This window comes from Sceloporus occidentalis, unplaced genomic scaffold (genome assembly GCF_023333645.1).
Source record: "Sceloporus occidentalis isolate IW3139 unplaced genomic scaffold, rSceOcc1.0.p SCAF_1, whole genome shotgun sequence".
Classification (NCBI taxonomy): domain Eukaryota; kingdom Metazoa; phylum Chordata; class Lepidosauria; order Squamata; family Phrynosomatidae; genus Sceloporus; species Sceloporus occidentalis.
Window position 1 is genome coordinate 108,633,705 of NW_028316981.1, and position 21,281 is coordinate 108,654,985.

The window sequence follows — 21,281 nt, forward strand, 5'->3', positions numbered from 1 at the left end:
AGCTTTCCACTGTGAAATGCCATAGGCAATGTAAGCAGGCAGGAAAACATTTGTTATGGAAGTCCTGGCCTATGTTTTTGGTGGTCTTATACAGATGCTCATATCATGGTGATGTAAACAGATACTCCACAAATACTTTTCTTAAGAAGCCTTTAAAACATGTCTGGATTTTGATCTACCATTCAACCGGTCTGTGTTCACAACAGAAGGCAAAAAAACAATAACAAAAAAACCCACCTGCTCCAGAAACATCATTTCGCACAGTCAGAGCTTTGAAAAGTTACCTTTTTAGTCTACACCTCCCAGAATTCCCTAGCCAACAATAACCCATCCAATAGCCATGCTGATTACTGAATTCTAAAATATGTGGCTTAAAAGAGTAACTTTCCCACACTCTTCATATAGTTAACTCCCAAGGTAGAATAGACTTCTCTGGCTATATTTGCATACCCTGTTAACATGCTAATTTGAAATACAGGGACGGTCAATGTTCTTCTGCCAGTTCAGGAGAGTATAAAGAATGCTATCACCACCCTCATAAACTCAGTGTTCCTATCCCCATTGGTTTTCCCTTTCTCCTGTTTAACAATATAATTGCCTACTACAGTTTTTTTTCTCTCTGTCTCGTTTATGAACAGACAGTTTGAAGAGTAGAATAGAATTGTTCTTCATAGAGCAGGCTATTTTCCAGTGTCAGAATCTGAGGATTCCTGAGTCAGTCAGGAAGTCTTGATAGACTATCTGGGGAAACTGCATGTGTCAGAGGTTTTGGAGAAGCATTCAAAGCAACAGTAGCATTCTAGAGTGGCAGGGGCTCTGGGCAGGGGGAACTGTGATAACAGCTTGCTCTGCTAGCACTACACCCTGTGACAACCACCATTGTTGCTGTTGATGTGTGCCATCAAATTGGCTTCAACATATGAATGAGGCCCCATAATGACCCTGTCTCAACAGTTGTCATACCAACATATGAGCTGAGGAACATCTCAACAACATTTACAAATAATGTGAGAGACAGATTTGCTTTATTAAGCATAATCAAATGTAAACTAGAAGAGCTATGCATAGATGCCAGGGATATAATCAAGGATGAATGCAGAAAGACACTATCTGTGACCAAAACAAAAGAGGAAATACAAAGGATAACAGAAGACACACTTCAAGTAGTAAGGAGAGACAAGAAGCAAAAGACAGGGAGCTAGGAACACAACCAGAACCATGAATACTGCTGTTCAGCACCTACTGTGCAAGGATAAAGAGAATAAGTATAACAATGTAGGGAAATAGAAGACAACAATAAAAAAGTAAGAATGATAGATCTCTTTCACAAAAGCAGCAAACTCAAAGAGAAATTCAAACCAAGGGTGAGTATGGTCCACGATCAGAAGAGGAACATACTAAATGATCAAGATGAAATAAAAAGAGAATGGAAACAATACACAGAAGTACTATAAAAAGGAGATAGAAAATGAATGACACATGGAATGAAGAAACATATGAAGATGGATCCCAATTTTTGGAAAGCCAGGTGGAAGCAACACTCAGAGAAATTGGAAAGAATAAATTATCAGGAACAGATGATATCCCAGCTGAACTGCTACAAATCACACAAACAGAATCAGTTGCAGTGTTAACCAAAATATGCCAACAAATATGAAAAACAAAACAGTGGCCAACAGATTGGAAACAATTAATATACACTGCCATCTACAAAAAAGGAGACACAACAGACTATAACAGTTATAGGGCCATAGCATTAATTTGCCACACAAGCAAAATTATGCTGAAAATTCTGCAGCATTGAAACCAGTGATATATGGAGAGAGAATTGCCAGAAGGCCAAGAGGGTTCAGAAAGGGAAGAGGCACTAGGGACGACATCGCCAAGACATGATGGAAAATTGAGTGAGCCAAATAATTCCAGAAGAAAATTAGCATGTGTTTTATAGGCTTTTGATTGCATAGATCACGAAAAGGCATGGAATGCTCTTAAAGATATGGGAGTGCCACTGCATCTGATAATCCTGATGAGGAACGTGTATGTAGAACAAGAGGCTACTGTAAGAACAGAATACAGAGAAACAGAATGGTTCCCAACTGGCAAAGTGGACAGGCAAGACTGCATCCTTTCACCCTATCTGTTCAACTTGTATGCAGAAAATATCATACATTAGTCTCTCCTCACAAGACTCTTCATACCTTCTTATGAATGACTTCTCTTAAAGAGAAAATGCACTGTGATAGGAGCCAGATTGTCCATAACTTGACAGCTCTGAGAAGGAACTTACAGAAGCTGCTTTTTAAGCTCATGGGGGTTCAAAATAACTTTGCAACACTGGACTAAGGGGTTTCTTTCGATAGTACTGACTTTTCCATGGGCATTTGAAACCTTTCCATGAAGTATTGGCAAAGTGACAGTTTGCAGCTCGGGTTTGCTGATGGCCTAGTTAGGGGAAACAGTTCACCGTACTTTATAAATTAAAGCCACCAATAATATATAAAATACATACACACATCATTATTCAATATAATGGCTGCAGGGTAATGATATGCACACACAGCTGAAGCCTGCCTTAATTCCCCATTAGCACGCCAAACACAGTTGCCAGATGTTTCTCCAAGTCAGACAGTCCTTGAAAATTATCACAGTGTAACATGCTTCTAACCCAAAGGTTTTATGAAGAGTTGGGGATTAAAGTGCTGGTTGTTTTAGAAAGATGTTTCATTATTCCCACATTTCTTCATTTCTTTCCTTCCTTTCAGCTCTACCATTCTTGCCATGCAACCTTTCCTATTGCTTTTCATTCATAAGACCCATCCTTTTCCTCTTCCTCATCCTTCTTCTTGTGATCCTTTTGTCTCAGTTACTCAAACCTTCACTGGTGTGAGGATGTGGCAATTGGTATTTTTAAAATGAAAACTTGTTTTGATCAGGACTACAAGTCAATAGATGTCATGCTGGCATTGATAATGTGTGTTTTAAATGCTGCTGAATCTGGCACAGTGGCTGATGAATTAGTGAGCTATTGTTTTCACAGATAACAAAACAATAAGCATCAGCAGAGTTTATGTCTCTAGGCACAATTCAAAGTGATGGTTATGATGTATGAAGCCCTATATGGCTCAGGTCCAGGTTATCTGACAGACCATATTTCCCTCTATGAGCCAGCCTGGGCTCTGAGATCACCAGGAGAGGTCCTTCTCTCAATCCCGCCACCATCACAAGCACAGTTAGTAAGGCCTTCTTAGTGGCTGCCCCCAGACTGTGGATCTCTCTTCCCAGGGAGGGCAGAATGGTTCCTTCCTTTCTGTCCTTTCACTGGCAGGCAAAACTCCCCCCCCCCCAACACAATGTTTATAAAAAAGGACTAATAGTGATGTATTGTTTAGTTGAACTGATTAAATGCTTTTAATCTTTTTTTAGTGTATGGTTATACAGTGGGACCTTGTTATCTGCTGGGGTTTGGTTCCAGGATCCCCTGTGGATAACAAAATCCGTGGATGCTCAAGTCCCTTTAAATGCAATGGCAGAGCAAAATGGTGTCCCTTATATAAAATGGAAAATCAAGGTTTGCTATCAGGAATTCATACTTTTTAAAAATAATATTTTCAAGCCATGGATGCTTGTATCCATGTATAAGAAATTCGTGTATAAGGAGGGCTCACTGTATTGTTTTGATAGTGTGAATAATTTAATTCCATTGTAGTGTTCACTTTTGGTGTGTATTTAGCTATATTGTGTTTTTTAAAAAATTGTAAGCCACCTTCAGCTTCAATTTGGGAGGAAATTGGGAGGACAGTCATCATCATCATCTTTGTCGCTGTCATCTCTTCCATTTAGACTACACAAATACATATTTACAACAATGCCCTTAACAGATAAGGTATTGATACTTCATACTAGAAGACATGGTACCAGGAGCCCATTCACACAACACAGTTATAGTACTATTTTTCCACTTTAAGTGCCACATTTCCATCCAATGGAATCCTGGGGTGGGGTGGGGAATTGTAATTTGGTCAGAGGCATCAAAACAGCTCTCTGACTAAGCAATCAAAAAGCCAGTCCCAGGATTCCATAGGATGGAACAGTTAAAGTGGCAATTAAAGTGTAATAATACAGCTATAATTCTGTAAAGTGAATAGTTGTGGAAGTTCTATACTTCTTCATTTGTCCTTTACATAACTTCATAACCAAATGTTGACCCCACTAATAAAATAAGATGGCTACCTTAAGTGACAGATTTTGGATGTTATTAAAAGGGGCAAACATAATTTATTTTAACAGGCCATGCTATTCTGTTGTGCAAAGAAAACTGATGAGTCTCTCTTTCCAGTTTCCTGTATTTCCTGTAGTCAGATGATGGGACAGCAAATATTTATTTGTTCCTTAAAGATCCATCACACCAGTGTTTAAGTAAAAGCTCATTGTGGAAAATACCTGAACTACACTATTTCCAAATTAGACACTCAAATAAATTAATTTGAACTCTCAGAAGAGAAACTGGAAGTTAATGGAGATCTTAACTGGGCAGAGAGAGAAAAAGAAATCTGACTAGATTTTTGGGCAACATTCTAGTGCTGCAGTCATGCTACTTCAGGGATAGGACTGCTTGAATGTATGTCACTTTGTGTTTTACATTGTCTACTTGTGTTTCTCTAAACATGCAGATAAATATTGTGTGTGTGTGTGTGCGCGCGTGTGTGTGTATTTAAAAGTTCTAATTTAAAAATATAATGAAAAGTTACAAACGTATTCTATCTTGACAAAGGACCTGGCATTAAAAAGTTGTCTGGGATCTTTACATTATTACTAGATATCATCTACAGGAACACTTCAGTTTAAAGATCCAGGCTTTTAGTAGTAGAAACAGAAAAGTTTTATTCAGAAATTACAGGTGTTCTCCATAGCCATGCGTTATCAGGAGTGATGGCCCACTGTTATACTACAGTATAATTAAAGCATATCATCATTCAATTTATTTTTAGCATTCTGGCACTTCATTTGCCCATAAATCCCAATAGATTGCTTTCCTCCTCTTTCCCATGGTTGCCCCTCCTTCCACCCAGTACCATCTGTTCTCATGGGATTAACCTTGAATGTCTCGGCATAGACTTTCCTTCCTTTCTTCCATCTGCTCATTAACCATCAAAGGAATGCAAACGACAACCATACTAAAGAACTTGTGATCACATGTCCCATTATCCATACTGATGCCATATAGGATATTATCAGCAAGCAAAGCAATAACAGCAGATCTAACCCTGTCCCTATTCATCATGGCAGGCAAGCTGAAAGACTCAGCTCCTTTAACTAGGTGAATCGGTGGATGGATTGAGCGGTCACTACACAAAGGGGTACTGAAATACTCAGAATTTGGTATGAACTGGCATGGGTCTAAATTCAATTGCTAGTCCCAGCGAGAGTGAAACTAACATCAGTATTTATTTACCATGACAATGGCTCTACTATAGTGAGGACTAGAGATTAAATTTAGGTCATAATCTGCACTTCTGAGTGCATATATTGGAATGCAGATGTGCACCAATTTTCAGACATTCAAAGAGTTTACACAGTCTTGGCTCAAAAAAGTATAAAGACACCTCTAAAGTTACATCTTTTGAAACTATATCTAATATATTTGGGCCAGGGACAGAATAAGTTTTTAAATGCATATTTTGAGAAAAAGTAATGTAGGAACTGATAAAGAAAATATATTAGACATGCCATTTATGCAATCTTTCCCACTATATCTTCTCTCAGTATATATTGCTTTTTCTAAAAATATGCTTTCAAAAACATAATATGCATTTGACTATTGTTTGTTTACTAATGAGTTCATTTCTAATAATAAAACTGAAATATTCATGGTGATTAAAGTACAATTTGTTAATTAATTAAAAAAAGATGACAGAGCTATATGGGAAAGTATCTGTAAAAGTGATGCATCAGAAAAAGATTGATTCATCCATCTTAGATAGACAGCTAGCTATAGGGAGATGCAATAAAATATTTCAGTGCCTGTGGTCTATAATATAGTGCTATAAACTTTATACACTGTTAGTATGAATTGAATGAGCTATCGTTATTAGAATGGACTCTTGGAAAGGAAGTGAGAAGAAGGCTGCTTGTGGCTAATGTCAAGATTGCTATTTTACAAAAAGTACTATTTTATACGTTCCAAACAAGGCACTAGCAAGCCAGCAAGTCAGCAGAAACTGCCTCTGGCTACCTCATTTTAAAGAGAACCTTTTCTGAAATATTATACTATATTCCTTTTCACACTGATGTTCAAACAAGGGGAAAATGGAAATTACCATTCCAATATGAAAATGATTTGAAATATGGAAAAGAATTGTGGATGAGAAGAGAGCATCGCATTTCAAGATGGAACAAGACAGGATTTGGGTCATCACCATGGGGAACATATCACTCAATTAAACACCAGCATCTCTCAAATGCATAGTAACCACCTTCTAATACAGCACTAGATGTTTCAATTGCCACTTTTTTTCTCTGAGATGCTGATTCTCCTTCTCCCAAGGTCACATAAAACAATGTTCAAATACCTTGCAGCTGCACTCTGTGTTAACCATACACTGGTCACTTGGGAGTTAATTACTGCCAGATGTTCATAAGTATTCTTCTGGCAAGGAGCAAAGTAGCATTTAAAGCTTGGACACTGTGTGCTACTATTTAAAATGTGACAATCAGCAACTCCTCAAGTGTAGGTGACAGTGTCAGGGATGTTTAAGATGGAACAGTAAGAGAAACACCATGTGGAAATATATATTGCCTCTATATATTGACTTCTCTTATTACTAGCCAAACATTACTAGTGGTTGCCATGAAACAAGTCCCCAACTGCAGCATTTTCAGTGCTGGGAACAACATTTTCTGTACAGAAAATAATAGTTCTACACAAAAAAATATTATTTTCTGCACAGAAAATGCTTTTTTCCTGCACAAATAAACCATGTATAGTTTTTTAAAATATATTATTATTATTATTATTATTATTATTATTATTATTATTATTTGGTAGAATAAGTTGCAAACTGCAAATAGTCTTCCAAAACTGCACATTTTCCCAAAGACTATTTCAGATCGGATTGAAGATTATTAAGATTACTCGTTGCTTTCTTCAAGAATGAAATTAGTGAATAATTATAGCCCTAAATGAAGACTAGCTCATTGCTCAGGAGAGAAATGTGCTGTATCCTATCATATCCAGACTGCAGCACACTAAAAGTCCTGGAAAGCCAACCATATGCTATTTTGGTCTCCAGAGATATGTCCCCAAAGAGTTAATAGATAGATATTTGGGTATCTCCTACCAAGTTTTCTATTTCCTCCTAAATAGCACTCAGGGAAAGTGACATAAACCTGGGGTTCCCTTACCATTGCCTGAGTTATTGTACAGTTACCTGAAGTAAAGCTAATGAGGCCTTGGAAAAGTTTGTAGTAGCAGAAATGTGGGAAAGGGTTTTCAATTCAGCAGACTTGTAAAGCTTTCTAAATTTGTCCTTAGAAACAGGTCCCCAGAGAGAGAGAAATGTATTGCTGAGCCACTTAGAATAAAGGTGTGCATATGGTGTCAGAAAGCATAAGCCTGCAGTAAGTGATAGAGCTCCCCGCCCCCCCGTGAACCATTTTTAAATGCAAACATTAAAACTTTAACAAGTTATTTTGGGGGGGGGGGGGATATGTGAAAAAATATCACAATATACATTTTATTCTCTCTTAAGTACAAAGAGTTCCTAAGACATAAATAAAGTCTAACTCAGCATCAGTTTTAGCTCTCTAAAGAATCAAAACTAAAGTCAATATTAACATAGGTCCCAAACAGACAGGCCAGAATAAAGCCGCTTCGGTTCCCTTTGGAGGTAAGCTATTTAAATAAGGCATGCGTCCTAAGAGGCTGGAAGCCACACCAAAGCCACAATCCAGCTTTGGCGCAGCATACCTCTAAAGTGACCCAAAGCAGCTTTATTTTGGCCTGTCTGTACGGGCCCATAGTGATAAGTGTTTGTTCTCAGGGGAACATTTGCACTAGAGAAGCCTAAGAAAAATGAGAAGAGGGCTGATGGCACAAAGGTCTGAGGACGTTTAACACACAAATGTTAACCATTTAAACATAGTAATGGAAGAAGTGGAAGTCTCCATTCTGGGTCACTGACAGCTAAGGACTGTAGAGCAAAAACTTTATATCTCCCTGAAAAAAGGTATGCTTTAATAATGTGATCAACAGCATCCATTCATTTGGGTCTGCAGTTATACATACAGTGGACCCTTGTTATACGCTAGGGTTTGGTTCCAAGATCCCCCGTGTATAACAAAATCCGTGTATGCTCAAGTCCTATTAAATATAATGACATAGCAAAATGGTGTCCCTTATAAAAAATGGAAAATCAAGGTAAATTTATACTTTTTTGGAACATTTTCAAACCGTGTATGCTTGAATCCGTGTATAAAAAATCCGTGTATAAGAAGGGCCGACTGTACACAAATTTGTACAAAGGCTTAGGGAAACAGGCCTAGAAATATACAACACACACCTCTGCTGAAATTGATGGGGAAAAGAAAAGACAAAATTTGAAGGGCATCTAGTCTATAGAATGTGAAAGAATGGGTGAGGACCTCTGGTTTTGATTTATTTTATATTAGGCAGTAGAAAACATAAAACAGCATCAAATGTTAAAAAGATAGACATCATGCAGTTCGACTGTGTTTATATTTTTTCATACAGAAGCTCACAGTGGGAGTTATGCTTGGATAAATAGGTTTCTGGTAGGGATTTAACCTATGTATCACCATCTAGTTCTTTCAAACAGAAGAGCAAGGAATCCTCTGGAGTGGTTCCAGATATGTTACTCAACCCTCATTAAAGCTTTCAAGTCATGTTTTGGTCTGAGCAGCAAGCCAATTCTACTACCATGAGACCCCTAGAGTAATTTCAAGCACCTTCTTTCACCTCTGCATTTTCATGCTCTTATGTCTCTCCTCAACTTAACTAAAGTTCACTCTGATACTCCTCTCACTCTCTCCAAAGCTGGCTACCAGCTCCTCTTCAGGACCCTAGATGTTATCTATATAATAGCACATAAGACCCACTGTAGGATATGTTGTTAAAACTATGAGGAACCACACTATCAAATTCAAGATATCTGTAATCGGGAAATAACTGATAGTAAAATCCAGCACAACCACATTTAACTTCAGAAGAGAAAATGTCATGAAAAATATCAGGGTTAGTTAAAAGGAAGATGAAAAGCCACTTGTCTCCAAAATGCATACAGGTTATTTAAAGCCATAAAAACAGAAACTCACAGCTCAAGAAAAATATCAAAACGTTCAAGAGTATTCACCATGGCTAATAAAGTGAGAAGCTATAAAAGGTAAGGAGCCTTCCTTCAACAGGGACACAGGCAATGCAAACAAAGCAAACTATACAGAAAAGAAATGGCACTAATCTATAAAAAGAGTTCAAAACCAAGCTATAGAGCAAAGAATTGAGAAGCAATGTGAGAAAACCAGAATTAACAACTAAAATCTAAATTGGCTGTTGGGAAATAGTAACAAACTAAAAACTTAACCAGACAATAAAGTTGTTGTTGTTGTTATTATTATTATTATTATTATTATTAACCTTTATTTATAAAGCGCTGTAAATTTACACAGCGCTGTACATACAATCTTTTTAATTGGACGGTTCCCTGCCCTCAGGCTTACAATCTAAAAAGACACAACACAAAAGGAGAAGGGAGTGGTGATGGGGAAGGGGCCTTTCTAGTAGGATAATACATATAAAATACATAGCAATACAGAAAATGATTCAGTAAAACAGACAACAAAAGAACATCAAATAGCAAGTGACAGTTATGCAATGCCTGGGAAGGCTTCTCTGAACAGGATGGTCTTCAACTCCGTTTTGAAGCTGGTTAAAGAAGTGATGGCTCTTGCTCATGGGGAAAAAAGGTTCCAGGAGTGAGGGGCAGCAAGTGAAAAGGAGTGAATCCGAGATGGGGCAGAGGAAATCCTGGGCTGGGACAGCAGACCTTGACTAGCAGAACGGAGTGCCCTAGTGGGAAGGTGAGGAGAAATAAGGTCTGATAAGTAAGGAGGGGCCAGCCCATGGAGGGCTTTAAACGTTGACAGCAGGAGCTTATACTGAATGTGGAAAGGGAGGGGGAGCCAGTGAAGGGATGCCAACACAGGAGAGATGTGGTCAGAGCGGTGAGTGGATGTGATAATGCGTGCAGCTGAATGCTGGACAGAGATTAAAGGACGGAGGTGAGAAAGAGGAAGCCCAGCCAGGAGGATGTTGCAGTAATCAAGTCGTGAGACCACTAGGGCATGGACCAGGATCTTGGCAGTAGAGGCGGAGAGATATGGTCGGATTTTGGCAATATTGTACAAAAAAAATCAACAAGCCTTGGCTGTGGTCTGGATCTGAGGGATACATGACAGAGAAGAATCAAAGATAAAACCAAGACTGCGGGCTTGCAGGACTGGTTGAATAGAAATGTTGTCCACAGAGACAAAAAAGGAGTGTTGAAGGGTGGACTTAGGAGGAAAGATAAGATGCTCTGTCTTGGACATGTTGAGCTTCAAACGCCGATGGCGCATCCACTGCGAGACAGCCGTGAGACAAGACGAGACTTGTTGTTCAAGTCTTGGAGAAAGGTCAGGGGGGGAAAGATACAACTGGGTGTCATCGGCATACAGATGGTAGGAAAAACCAAAAGAGCTAATAAGTTTACCTAAGGACAGTGTGTAGAGAGAAAACAGAAGGGGACCCAGAACAGAGCCCTGGGGAACTCCAACAGATAAGGGAACAGGAGAAGAAGTCTGACCTGCAACTACTGCAAAAGATCTGCCAGACAAGTAAGATCTAAACCAGTCGAGAACAGAGTCTGAGAACCCAAGGTCAGAGAGTATGTCAACTAGGAGACAGTGATCAACGGTGTCAAAGGCTGCAGACAGATCAAGAAGGATGAGAACAGAGTAAAGGCCATTAGCCTTGGCCTGTAAAAGGTCATTGGAGATCTTAGTGAGAGCTGTCTCTGTGGATTGCCTTGGGCAGAAACCAGACTGAAAGGGATCAAGAATGGAGTTGGCTTCAAGAAACTCAAGACAGCGAGAATAAACAACCCGTTCCAAAACTTTAGAAAGAAAGGGAAGAAGAGAAATCGGACGATAGCTAGACAAAGAGGAGGGGTCAAGAGAAGGTTTTTTTCAGAATTAGGGAAATGAGAGCATGTTTGAAGTCCGACGGGAAGGAGCCTGTAGAGAGAGAGAGATTGAAGATATGGAGAAGTGAGGGGAGAAAAGAGGGAGCTATAGATAAGATAAGAAGAAAAGCAACCCAAAGTGTGATGCAGCCACAGAAAACACATTCCAAATCTTCCTTGTTAACCTTTCTTCCATCTGGGCTAGGACAGAAAGGAGGGCCTTGAAAATCTGGTCCAAATGAGGAGAACTCTGCCAAAAACATACAGCACTCAGTAGTCTCTAAATGGTTTACAATGTGTAAGCGAATTGCCTCCAACAAGCTAGGTACTCATTTTAATGACCTACAAAGGAAGGCAAAGCTGAGTCAAGCCTGGAACCCTGGGATTGCACTCACAACCTTGTGGCTGCAATACTGGCTGCACTACTGGCATTTAACCACGGTGCCATCAAGGCTCCTACAAAGTGATTAAGATCAAAAAAATACTTTTAAAGTGTATTTAACTAAAAAAAGAAGCACCCAGATATAACTCCCCTTCAGTCTCATGTCCGAAGAAAAGCAGGATGCAAATATACACTCATACCCTAGTAACCACCGTTCCTCAATTTGGACGGAATTGCAAAGTGGTTATTTTATTCAAATGTTGAAACATGGGAAGGAGGGAGAGGTGTCATCAAGACAGAAAGCTTAGTTGTATCTTAGTTTAAGAAGCTAATGTATGTATGTATGTGTACATGTGTTTAAACATAGACACATACTTTTACAAACTGGAGTATCATTTGGAAACAGACAGCCAACTATTTGGCTCCAACTTCAGGTTGATTACTAAACTGGCTTCCTTGATATAGATATGGATAAAGGAATGGGATTTGGTCAGTAGACAAGGGAACAGGAATTATTGAGGTTTGTTGGTAACATTCAGGATTTTATGACATTACTGACAGTTTTAAAGTTCTAAGAATTACTGGTCAAATTCTTCATTTTCCCACTTTCTGAACATTCACCATGTGAATTCACAAAGTGCGGCATGAGTAAAATTCATTAACTAAATAGGATAGATACACCAGAAACTACACCAGAAAAATATTAAAGATTAAGGATAACATTTAACATAATCCAACTATATCTCAATTTCCATCAGTTTTAAGCTTCTTCAAAGTACATCTATCTGTTAAATGTTTCAGAAATCCTAGGATACAAAAAAGAGTGGATTTCATTTGTTATATTAGTAATAATGTTTTAACGCACTTGTAGCAATTCAGAGAACAGCATGCTCTAGAAGAGAGAATCTCATTTAAATACTTGACATAAGCAATTGTCTGGTTGGCATACACATTTTTATGAACAACAATTTTTATACTGCTAGTGGCTGTAAATAATGAAAAGTCAATTAAAATGAATATCTTATCAGGGACAAATGCCATTAAATAACTAATAAAATGCTTATGCCAACTCGTGAAAAATCTATCCTATTTAGTTAATGAATTGAGCATGGAATAATTTAAATTGCCTTACTACATTTTTTAGGAAGATAGTGGGAATGGAGAACCTGTGGAGAATTGTTTAAGTGTGTTGATTTGACTAGCACTTATCTTCACAGCTTCTTGAATATTATTTTGAAAACAAGGATGGAATGGTACTGTTTGCTGTTTGCAAAACATTATATCCTACGAGTGATCCTTAACTTCTGCTTCACTTACCACTTAAGAATATTAGGCAAAATCTGCACTTCACAGGCAGGAAGTTTAATAAAGTCATACAATTCAAAGCACAATAATTATGTTTTTGTATGGATATGTCTCTTAAGTAATAAAATCAACTGAAATCCAATTGCTTGTCCCAATTAGATAAGACCCAATGGATCAATTGTTGAATAATGTAAATGTTTATGTGTATCATATTTTAAACAATACAGCCACTTTAGTTGAGACTAAGGATTGTACTGTCCTTATATTTTTCAACTAATTTCAAATTTTATTTCTATAAGAAAAATTTCTTCCTTAGTCATTACATTATACCGGAACTGCTGAAGGATTGATATGGGGCTGTGGATTTGGTTGATTTCTCTGTCGAAGGCCCTAAACAGACCAGCACTTTGTGTCAGCCTGGGCCCGAAAGTAGGACTAGATAGGGCTGAATGGTTACACACACACAGCCCTACTTTTGCTGCCTGTGCATCATCTTGGTGCACACCTGTCCATACGGGGCACACCATGATGATGCACGGGTGTCTGAGCGCCCAAACGGCACTGACCAGAAGTGGTGATTTCATGGCGTGCAGGTGTGCCCATCATGCCCCTTCAAAGAAGCTGCCTAGAGCGGCTTCATTTTAGGTAGTGAGTCAGTGGTAGCGGGTTGGCTGCTGCAGCACCAACCAGGGGCTAAAAGCCGCCTGTCTGTATAGCCCCTAAGTCTCTAGGTTTTGTCTCCATTTCAGCTATATATATATTAGTAAATAAGTTAAAACAATACAAAATGTCCACAAATCCTCATTTATCTCCTTCCAAAGGAAAAAAAGCCAAACCAGTATAAGTGCTGCATCCTGGAGCTGCCCAGGCTGCGTCACTTAAGGTCAGACTGCAATATATTTTTAATAGTAAAAATGCATCCCATTTTCCTAACCAAAGTTTCTCACAATATTGGAAGAGACCACAAGGACCATTCAGTCCAATCCTCCGAACAGGAAATAAATCAACAGTACAATTTATTTGCTGCTTTACAGAGACAGCCTGAGTCACAGAATACTTTGTTTTTGCCTCAACCTTGTATGTTTTTTTAAAAAATAAGAATTTTTAGATGTCATGTGCCCAATTTTGCATTAAACAGTAACAAGAAAATCTCCCTTTTTTCTCTTATATGGTAGTGGTAGTGTGGTGATTATTTTTTTAATCACAATTCCTCCAAAACATTTTAAATCACTTTTTAATCTGCTAAAACTGAAAACATCAATTAAGAAAAAAAATATTTTGTAAAATATTCAAGTATGGTTTTGTGCATATAATCTTGTTATAATTTGAAAAAATAAGAAACTTCAACCAAAGAAAAATAATCACCCAAGTCATTATTACGCTACCCCCATCCACTCCTTCTTCATTCTCTTTCTTCACCAGAGATCAACCAAAGGAAAAATAATTGCATCACCCAAGTCATTATTACGCTACCCCCATCCACTCCTTCTTCATTCTCTTTCTTCACCAGAGATATAAGAATCCAGATGTGGGAGGAGCAGCGCAATTGATGTAAATGTACAGCTGCTGGGTAAATTTGCTTGTCTACCATCACAGCATCAATAAGGTCAGTATTTGCCCAGCCAAGCAGGAGGTTTGCCTGGGGGGAGGAATAACATACATGAAGTTTATGACTTATTTCTTTTAGTTTTTGTTTTTGCTTTTGAGAAATGTCAGCTATGAAATTATTGGAAGCGAGAGGCCAAGACAAATTCCAGACAGCCTATTTCAGTGGTATCACAAAATATTCCAGTATTTCATTGCAGTCAGTTAAATCTTCAGTCTTCATGGCAGATATCTTTCCACAGGAGATGCAAAGGACAGGATCTGGGACCTTATGTAAGCGAAAGCATGTGCTCTACCACTCAGCTGCAACAAATAGTCCACAGTTGAAAAAATGTTCAGATAATCTTTGCTCTAATTCTTAGGTGTTTGTACTGATAAGGGAAATGTGCTAACAATAATCAGAAGGAAGGCTTGGAAACTGTCATTCCCTCTGCTTTAAAATATTTAACTGTATGATATTAATTATATCATACATTACCTCAGTTGAAGAAGCTAAGTCTGACTGTGGATATATCACCAAGAGTGCAAAGGAAAGAGGGAGAGAGATATGATCCCACAAGAAACATGTGGCTAGCCATATAGAGTTTTTATGTAAGAGAGGTGTGTGAGTTTGGGTTTGTTTTGTCTTTCATTTTGCCTATCTTAGCCCCAAATGTATTGTCCAATAAAATATATAAACATTTTTCAAAACTTCTTAAATTTTTAAAACCAAAAGTGAGACAGAATAACATACCTCTAACTGTTAGAAATTCAGGAAGAATTAAGCCAGACTGACTTCCCTTGAGATGGAAATCCATCTCAGTTGTGGAGATTCACAACGGAGGCATTACTACAGGGAAAGTTCTGCTTCATGTACTGTCAAGCACATAAAAGACAGTAGCTCTATTCAAGCATTAAAATTTAACTCTGTGAAGAGAGTGGGATGGAGCAAAATTGAGCAGTAACACAAGTAGTGCAATTTTAATAGCATTTAAGTAGTCACATTTAGGATCCTCCCTGGACATCCTACATAGTCATGCTCCCTTACTACATGAAGGATTCAAGGCACATTTGAATGGGGGGGGCTTAGAATTCCTACTTGTTGCAGGAAGGACAGTGATGGTTTCAGCACATATGGCAAAGCTGGAGAGAGGGTCAGCACCTAGAATCCTTTACTGGAAGAAAGGTGGGGTATAAATTAAATAAATAAATAAATAGAACCTCACTCTCACACTCATAGTATGAATCTGTTATATTTTGGAATACATTTCCAGAATCTCCCAGAGTGACAGTCACTTGACTTTTTTAAAAAGAGCTTGGCATAAATTATAGGTGAAGCTATTAAACATTGGTTATGCACACTATCACCCTATAATGATTTCTTTTTGACTTCCCAGAACTTATACCTTAGCACAAACCAGATCTGCAAACTCTGTTGAGGCTTCTTATGTTATGCAAGTTTATGCTGGCTATTAAAATCTATCCTAGGAGGATAGCTTACCATAATGGGTTTGCTGTGGATTTCCTTCAAGTATATTCTTTTTTAAAAGTGTTTGATAGCATTGCTCTCTTGTTCCTGTTATGGGATATACTAAAATTTATTCATGCATTTTGATGATTCTACATGACCACAAAATTCTAAGTACTTTTATTGGAAAGATATATCTCTTTATATATGTATGTGTATGTGTGTGTAAAATATATAGTCCTGCTTAAGCAATAGTATGGTTTTTTACTTATTTTTTTAAAAAATCAACCTCTAAAATGCTTTTTATCTCATGGGGAAACTTTGGCATCCTTTGCTGTATTAGGATTTTGCTGGCATAAATGTTTCAGTATTTACATCTCAAGTAAAAAAAAAAAAGAAGGAAAATGCACACTGATCAGAGATCAAGGTTTTCTTCTTTCGGGAGACAGTTTCTAGCAAAATTCAAATCGGTGTTTTAACATTTACCATTCAACCGCAAAATGAAACAATAGTGAAATTTTATTAGGAATGTCCCTATGTGAAGAAAAAGGAGAAAATTAAATGAATAGAATTAATTGTAATCCTATGCAGATATCTCATTTTGTGTGCTATAAATTTAAATTAATTTTGTATTTATAACTGCACTGGAGCAGATTTAAGAACTGATCTGATATGACACATCACAAACTGCACCGTAAAAGAAAGCCAAGTAGACAGAAAATACTAGGAATCGTTAGTGTGAAGGAGTTTCCAGAATAAAAAGAGGAGGAGTGGGGATTGGATGTGAAGGGAAGGAGGAAATGTCCTCCCTACCTCCCTTTGCTGTCACAGATTTCTACAGTTTCAGTCCTTTTAATTTTGCAAATCAAATGTACTAAAAATAGTTTGCCTCATTCTTTATTTTAAAAAAGGCAATTCTCTCTCAAGTGCTTTGCACTAATTTGATCTAATGCATGGTAGGAGACCAGGGTTCGGCCACTTGTCCCACACACCTCTGGCTGCCTACTGCATTGCATAGAGACCTACAAAGGCAAAGGCCAATGCTCTCACCTTTCTCTTTTCAGCATTCAGGCTTTTCAGATGTTTTATTTTCCCATGTTTCCCAAATGGCTTGATGCATTTGTGTTGGCATTTTGTCCTGTTGTACTGTGATATTTTCATTTTGATATTGAATTGTTTTGAATATATAACGCTTGGGCTGAAGAGTGGTTACTATGTAACTTAAATCCTTTGGGAACAAAACAAATATGAGGGATAGTTTGTATCCACCTAAAATAACAAATGATTTCACAAATGAATATTTAGAGTCTGTTAACATAAAGTGAATGTTTGGTTCTGGACTATCTTTGGTAAAAACATTAACTAGGTTGAACCAATCAGTCTAGAAAGTATAAGAAACTTGCTGGATCAGTGAATCCAGAATAGAATTGTAGGAAACATTCTTCAAATAGTTCTTCAAGGCCAGCAGCAGGGAAGTTCATAAAAGCACATCTTAAATTAAAAAGTAACCTTTTAAAAAATTCTAACTATTTCACCAGTCCAAATCATAAACCGAGACAATGAAGAACCATTATTCTCTTCCTCCCCATCTCCAACAAACTTCAATACTCCTTAAGTTTTTCATGTCAACCAGCACACAAGGAGAAGAGAGCAGAGTACAGGATTGCTCTTTCTCTTACTTCCATCTTCCTTCCTTCTAGAGTAGAAGTGCTGAGTAGCTCAGCCAGAAATGAGAGGTACTTAAGGTTGTCTGAATGAAATGAACTGCTCCTCAATCTTTAATAGTTATATAAAAGAGTGAATTTCAGAGATACTGCGTATCACACAACTGAAACTCTCTCTTCTACAGAACTTGTAAAGGTACAGAAGCTTGGTTTTCACACTGGCAACCCTAGAGGTCCTTGAGCACAATGGCTCTCATGGATTCAAAGGCCATACCATTAGTCTGACTGATGGTTGAAGAGAGCAGGAAGGAAACTTCCTTAGTTCTAGCTGTGCCCCATAACTGGACTTCCCAGCACTGCAAGCCACAGCAGCAGCCACGACAATGAGTAGGTAAGGAAAAGGGATTCAATCAACACTGTGGCAAAGTCACTGCCCACAAAAAGAAAGAAGCTTGGCATTTCTGGTGCCACAGAGTACGTTTGCAAGCTGAGTATGTGGTCTGCAAGAACCTCTCTCTTCACTTAAATTCCTGTTGCAGAACAATTCTATTTTAATTCTTTGTTAATGTACTAGAATGAATTATAATTCTAAAAGTTACAATAATGACTAAGAATGTAGTCCTTTCCACCTAAATCTTTTCTCCCACTGTTATGGAAATAGACGTTGCAGATTTTTAATGAAATAATACACAAAAAGTGGTCCCTTCCCATATGGGGTGGTTCTGTTCCACCTCCTACCCATAGATGGGAAAAATGAGGATGGTTGCACCCCATTTTATTCAATAGTGATGACATGTATACAACCACGCCAGCATGAAAATACCACAATTGGATAAAATGGGTCATGGCTATCCGTGAGCACTCAAATTCATAGATAACTTGCCCGCTGATACAACAGGTCCACTGTATTAAGTGCTGGATGAAATTACCATTCAAATTTTTCTCCCAGATGACTGTAAAATGCCTCAGCTGCTTGAGAGCACCCTAGCATGGAAGCACGCAGTGCCCCTAAACTGGGATTTCAGGTACAAATGTAGTGTCAATGATGCCTGTTTAAAGAGGAGAAAATGTGTTTTAATTAGGATTTGGCTGGTGATAAGATTTCACAGTTGATAAATATCAGACTGCTGCCGAATGTTAAGATTTAATTTTCCAGTCTGTTTGCATAATCTTACTCCATCTTAAAATATTCAAATTGTACATAAAACTATTTAGAATTAAAATGGCAGCATGGATTAAGTGCATTTATTAATCTGTTCACTGGCAACTGTTTTCTTTTTATTTCAGAAAAAAATATATGCTATTCCACAAATGCTGGTCTTCAGAGACAAAAAAAAAATTTTTGGATCTCATCTTAGACATTCAAGTTCCTAAGACATCCTTAAACTCACACGTGTGTGAACAAGATCAAGGAAGGCATTTCAATAATTTTCTTGCCGATAATCCTGTTGGATGCTTTACTTTCATTTGGACATAACTCACTGGCTTCTGTTCAGCTATTTAAGATTAGTTTCAACGGTAAAAGTAAGAAGATGGGACAAGAAAAAAAAGAACCCCTAAAGCAAAAGTTTCACTTGGCTGTAAAAGGATATGTTATTCCAGCAAAACTATGCATTATGGAGGGAAGAGCCCCAAACTGTTATTATGTTTGTTATTTACACTCTATGCAAATACAAAATATCTGGGATCAGATATTTAAATTGTACTGAATTTATATACTGAAGTTATATAAAAATATTTTATTAAGAGTAAAAGAGTAATAAAAATCCCAAGCATCTCTCTCTATATATATACATATATATGGTTAGAGTTAGCTTTTTTCCCAATAACAGAATCTGTTTTCATTTAGGAGGGGGGCATCAAGCCAGATGTTGTTCAAATGACCAAATGAAATGGGTCGCAAAGAAACACATTATCTGCATACATTAAATTGTGACTCAATGGCTCAGCAAGGCATCAAAGTGCGCCCCGCTCTGCTTAAGCGGAACAGCCTTGATTCAGTGGATTTCAAAAGGCAACCCCACCATCGCAGGAGCAAATCTCAGCAAGTCCGCTTCAAAGATGATGGAACAGATAACCCGCCAGTGGAAGAATCGGAATTGGAAGCAGGAATTGCCCAAGAGCCATGTGAATTGGGTAAAATACAAACGTCCCAATTCCACAACCTAGTAAATGATTCCCTCAATTTTCCCACATCTCAGAAAGGATTACAAAATATTGCCATACAGACTTCCCCTAGTCTCAGGAAGCACTTTCCAGTGTTTAAAAAGAAAAGAATTACAACAAGCAAGTCCTTAACAGAAATGCCAAAGGAGGCTGAATATCCCATTCAAGTTAATGGAAATCTCTCAGAACAGGACATCATCTCTTCTAGTCTCTCTTACTTAAGCCTCACTCGGCATGTGGACGATGGACCGAGAGCGACCATGACAGCTAAGTCACTATTTCAAACGGTGCCTAAAGCACAAAGCAATGGGCCTATCCATTTAAGTTCAGATAGAATTGCAATACTGGAGAAGGTAACCGTTTCTACCCAGGTTCCTGAATATACCAACCTGGGTTCTGCACAAGACAATTTTTCTGCTTATAGTCCAGAAACACAAATTGATTTAAGCAGCTCGGTTCATACTACTACAGCTACGAGACCAACCAGTGAGGACTGCTCACTACATAAAGGCTCAGAGAAATCTTTCCCTTGTGAAAATCATAACTGCAATGATGTCAATGTTGCTCATAGTTTGTGTGAAGAAAAAAACTACACTGAGTTACTTGCCCCTGAGGGTGACACCAGTACTAAGGAGACCAATTTGTCATCACCACAGTTACACCACAGCCCAGTATACTGTTCTGTTGGAGAACATCAGCAGGCAATACAGCAGAAAACAGACTCTGACCATAAGGAACTGACTAATGATAACCAAACAACATCATTTACCAACAACAATGCATCATCTCCTGTTCCTTCATGTCAAACTGTAAACGAGAACATTTCTACTAATACCAAAGTGCCACAGTATGACAACTGCTTAGAAGGCTTTCACATAAATGCCTATCTTCCAGGGAATGATATAAAACCACAGAACAAAGAGATTAAAGAAATTAATCAAATGCACTTGGCGCATAATGAGCTGTGTGCCCTACAAGACAGGCTCCAGTCTGTTGAGGAATCTTTACAGTCAAACCAAGAGAAGATTAAAGTCCTTTTGAATGTAATTCAAGACATGGAAAGGGCCAGAGCCCTCAATGAAGGGTATGGTGTGTTTTGATCTTTAATATTACTGTATTAAATTTTAACAGTAGACTTTTAGACAAGTTGTTTTCTTTTACATTTTGCTTGTTACAGCCTTCCTAGGAAATAGCTGTTGCATATTCATTTTCTCTGAGATGGAAATATTTTTCCTATTAGAAATATGGTAAAATATCATTTCCACTGCATTTGTAACATGACTGTATGTACTCATGCATAAGTCAAAAAATAAACCCCAAAAACATGGCTCAACTTATCCATGGGTCAATGCTGGAAAGAGATGACATCGATGCCAGATGAATGAGATTTGTACTCCCTGCCATTTTGGGTACTTGTGGTGGAGCAGAGCAGCAGTGGTCATTTTTAAAAGGCTTTACTGTATAAACCTAGTGAGGTT

At 38.0% G+C, this 21,281-nt stretch overlaps 2 protein-coding genes across 7 annotated transcripts in view; one reads left to right on the top strand and one right to left on the bottom strand.

The window, feature by feature from the left end:
• The window catches only part of LOC149321946 (dedicator of cytokinesis protein 2-like), a 348,354-nt gene that overhangs the window by 193,394 nt on the left and 133,679 nt on the right, over nucleotides 1-21,281 (bottom strand). The window lies entirely within an intron of this gene.
• The window catches only part of INSYN2B (inhibitory synaptic factor family member 2B), a 100,404-nt gene that overhangs the window by 56,635 nt on the left and 22,488 nt on the right, over nucleotides 1-21,281 (top strand). For 3 of the 6 annotated variants that reach the window (XM_089531868.1, XM_089531822.1, XM_089531840.1), the window contains exons 2-3: nucleotides 14,344-14,527; nucleotides 18,925-20,887. In XM_089531868.1, the coding sequence (XP_089387994.1) occupies nucleotides 19,530-20,887 (1,358 nt within the window). In that variant the 5' untranslated portion in view covers nucleotides 14,344-14,527; nucleotides 18,925-19,529. The remainder of the gene's footprint in view (nucleotides 1-14,343; nucleotides 14,528-18,924; nucleotides 20,888-21,281) is intronic. The other 3 variants (XM_089531832.1, XM_089531850.1, XM_089531860.1) reach the window with 2 other exon arrangements.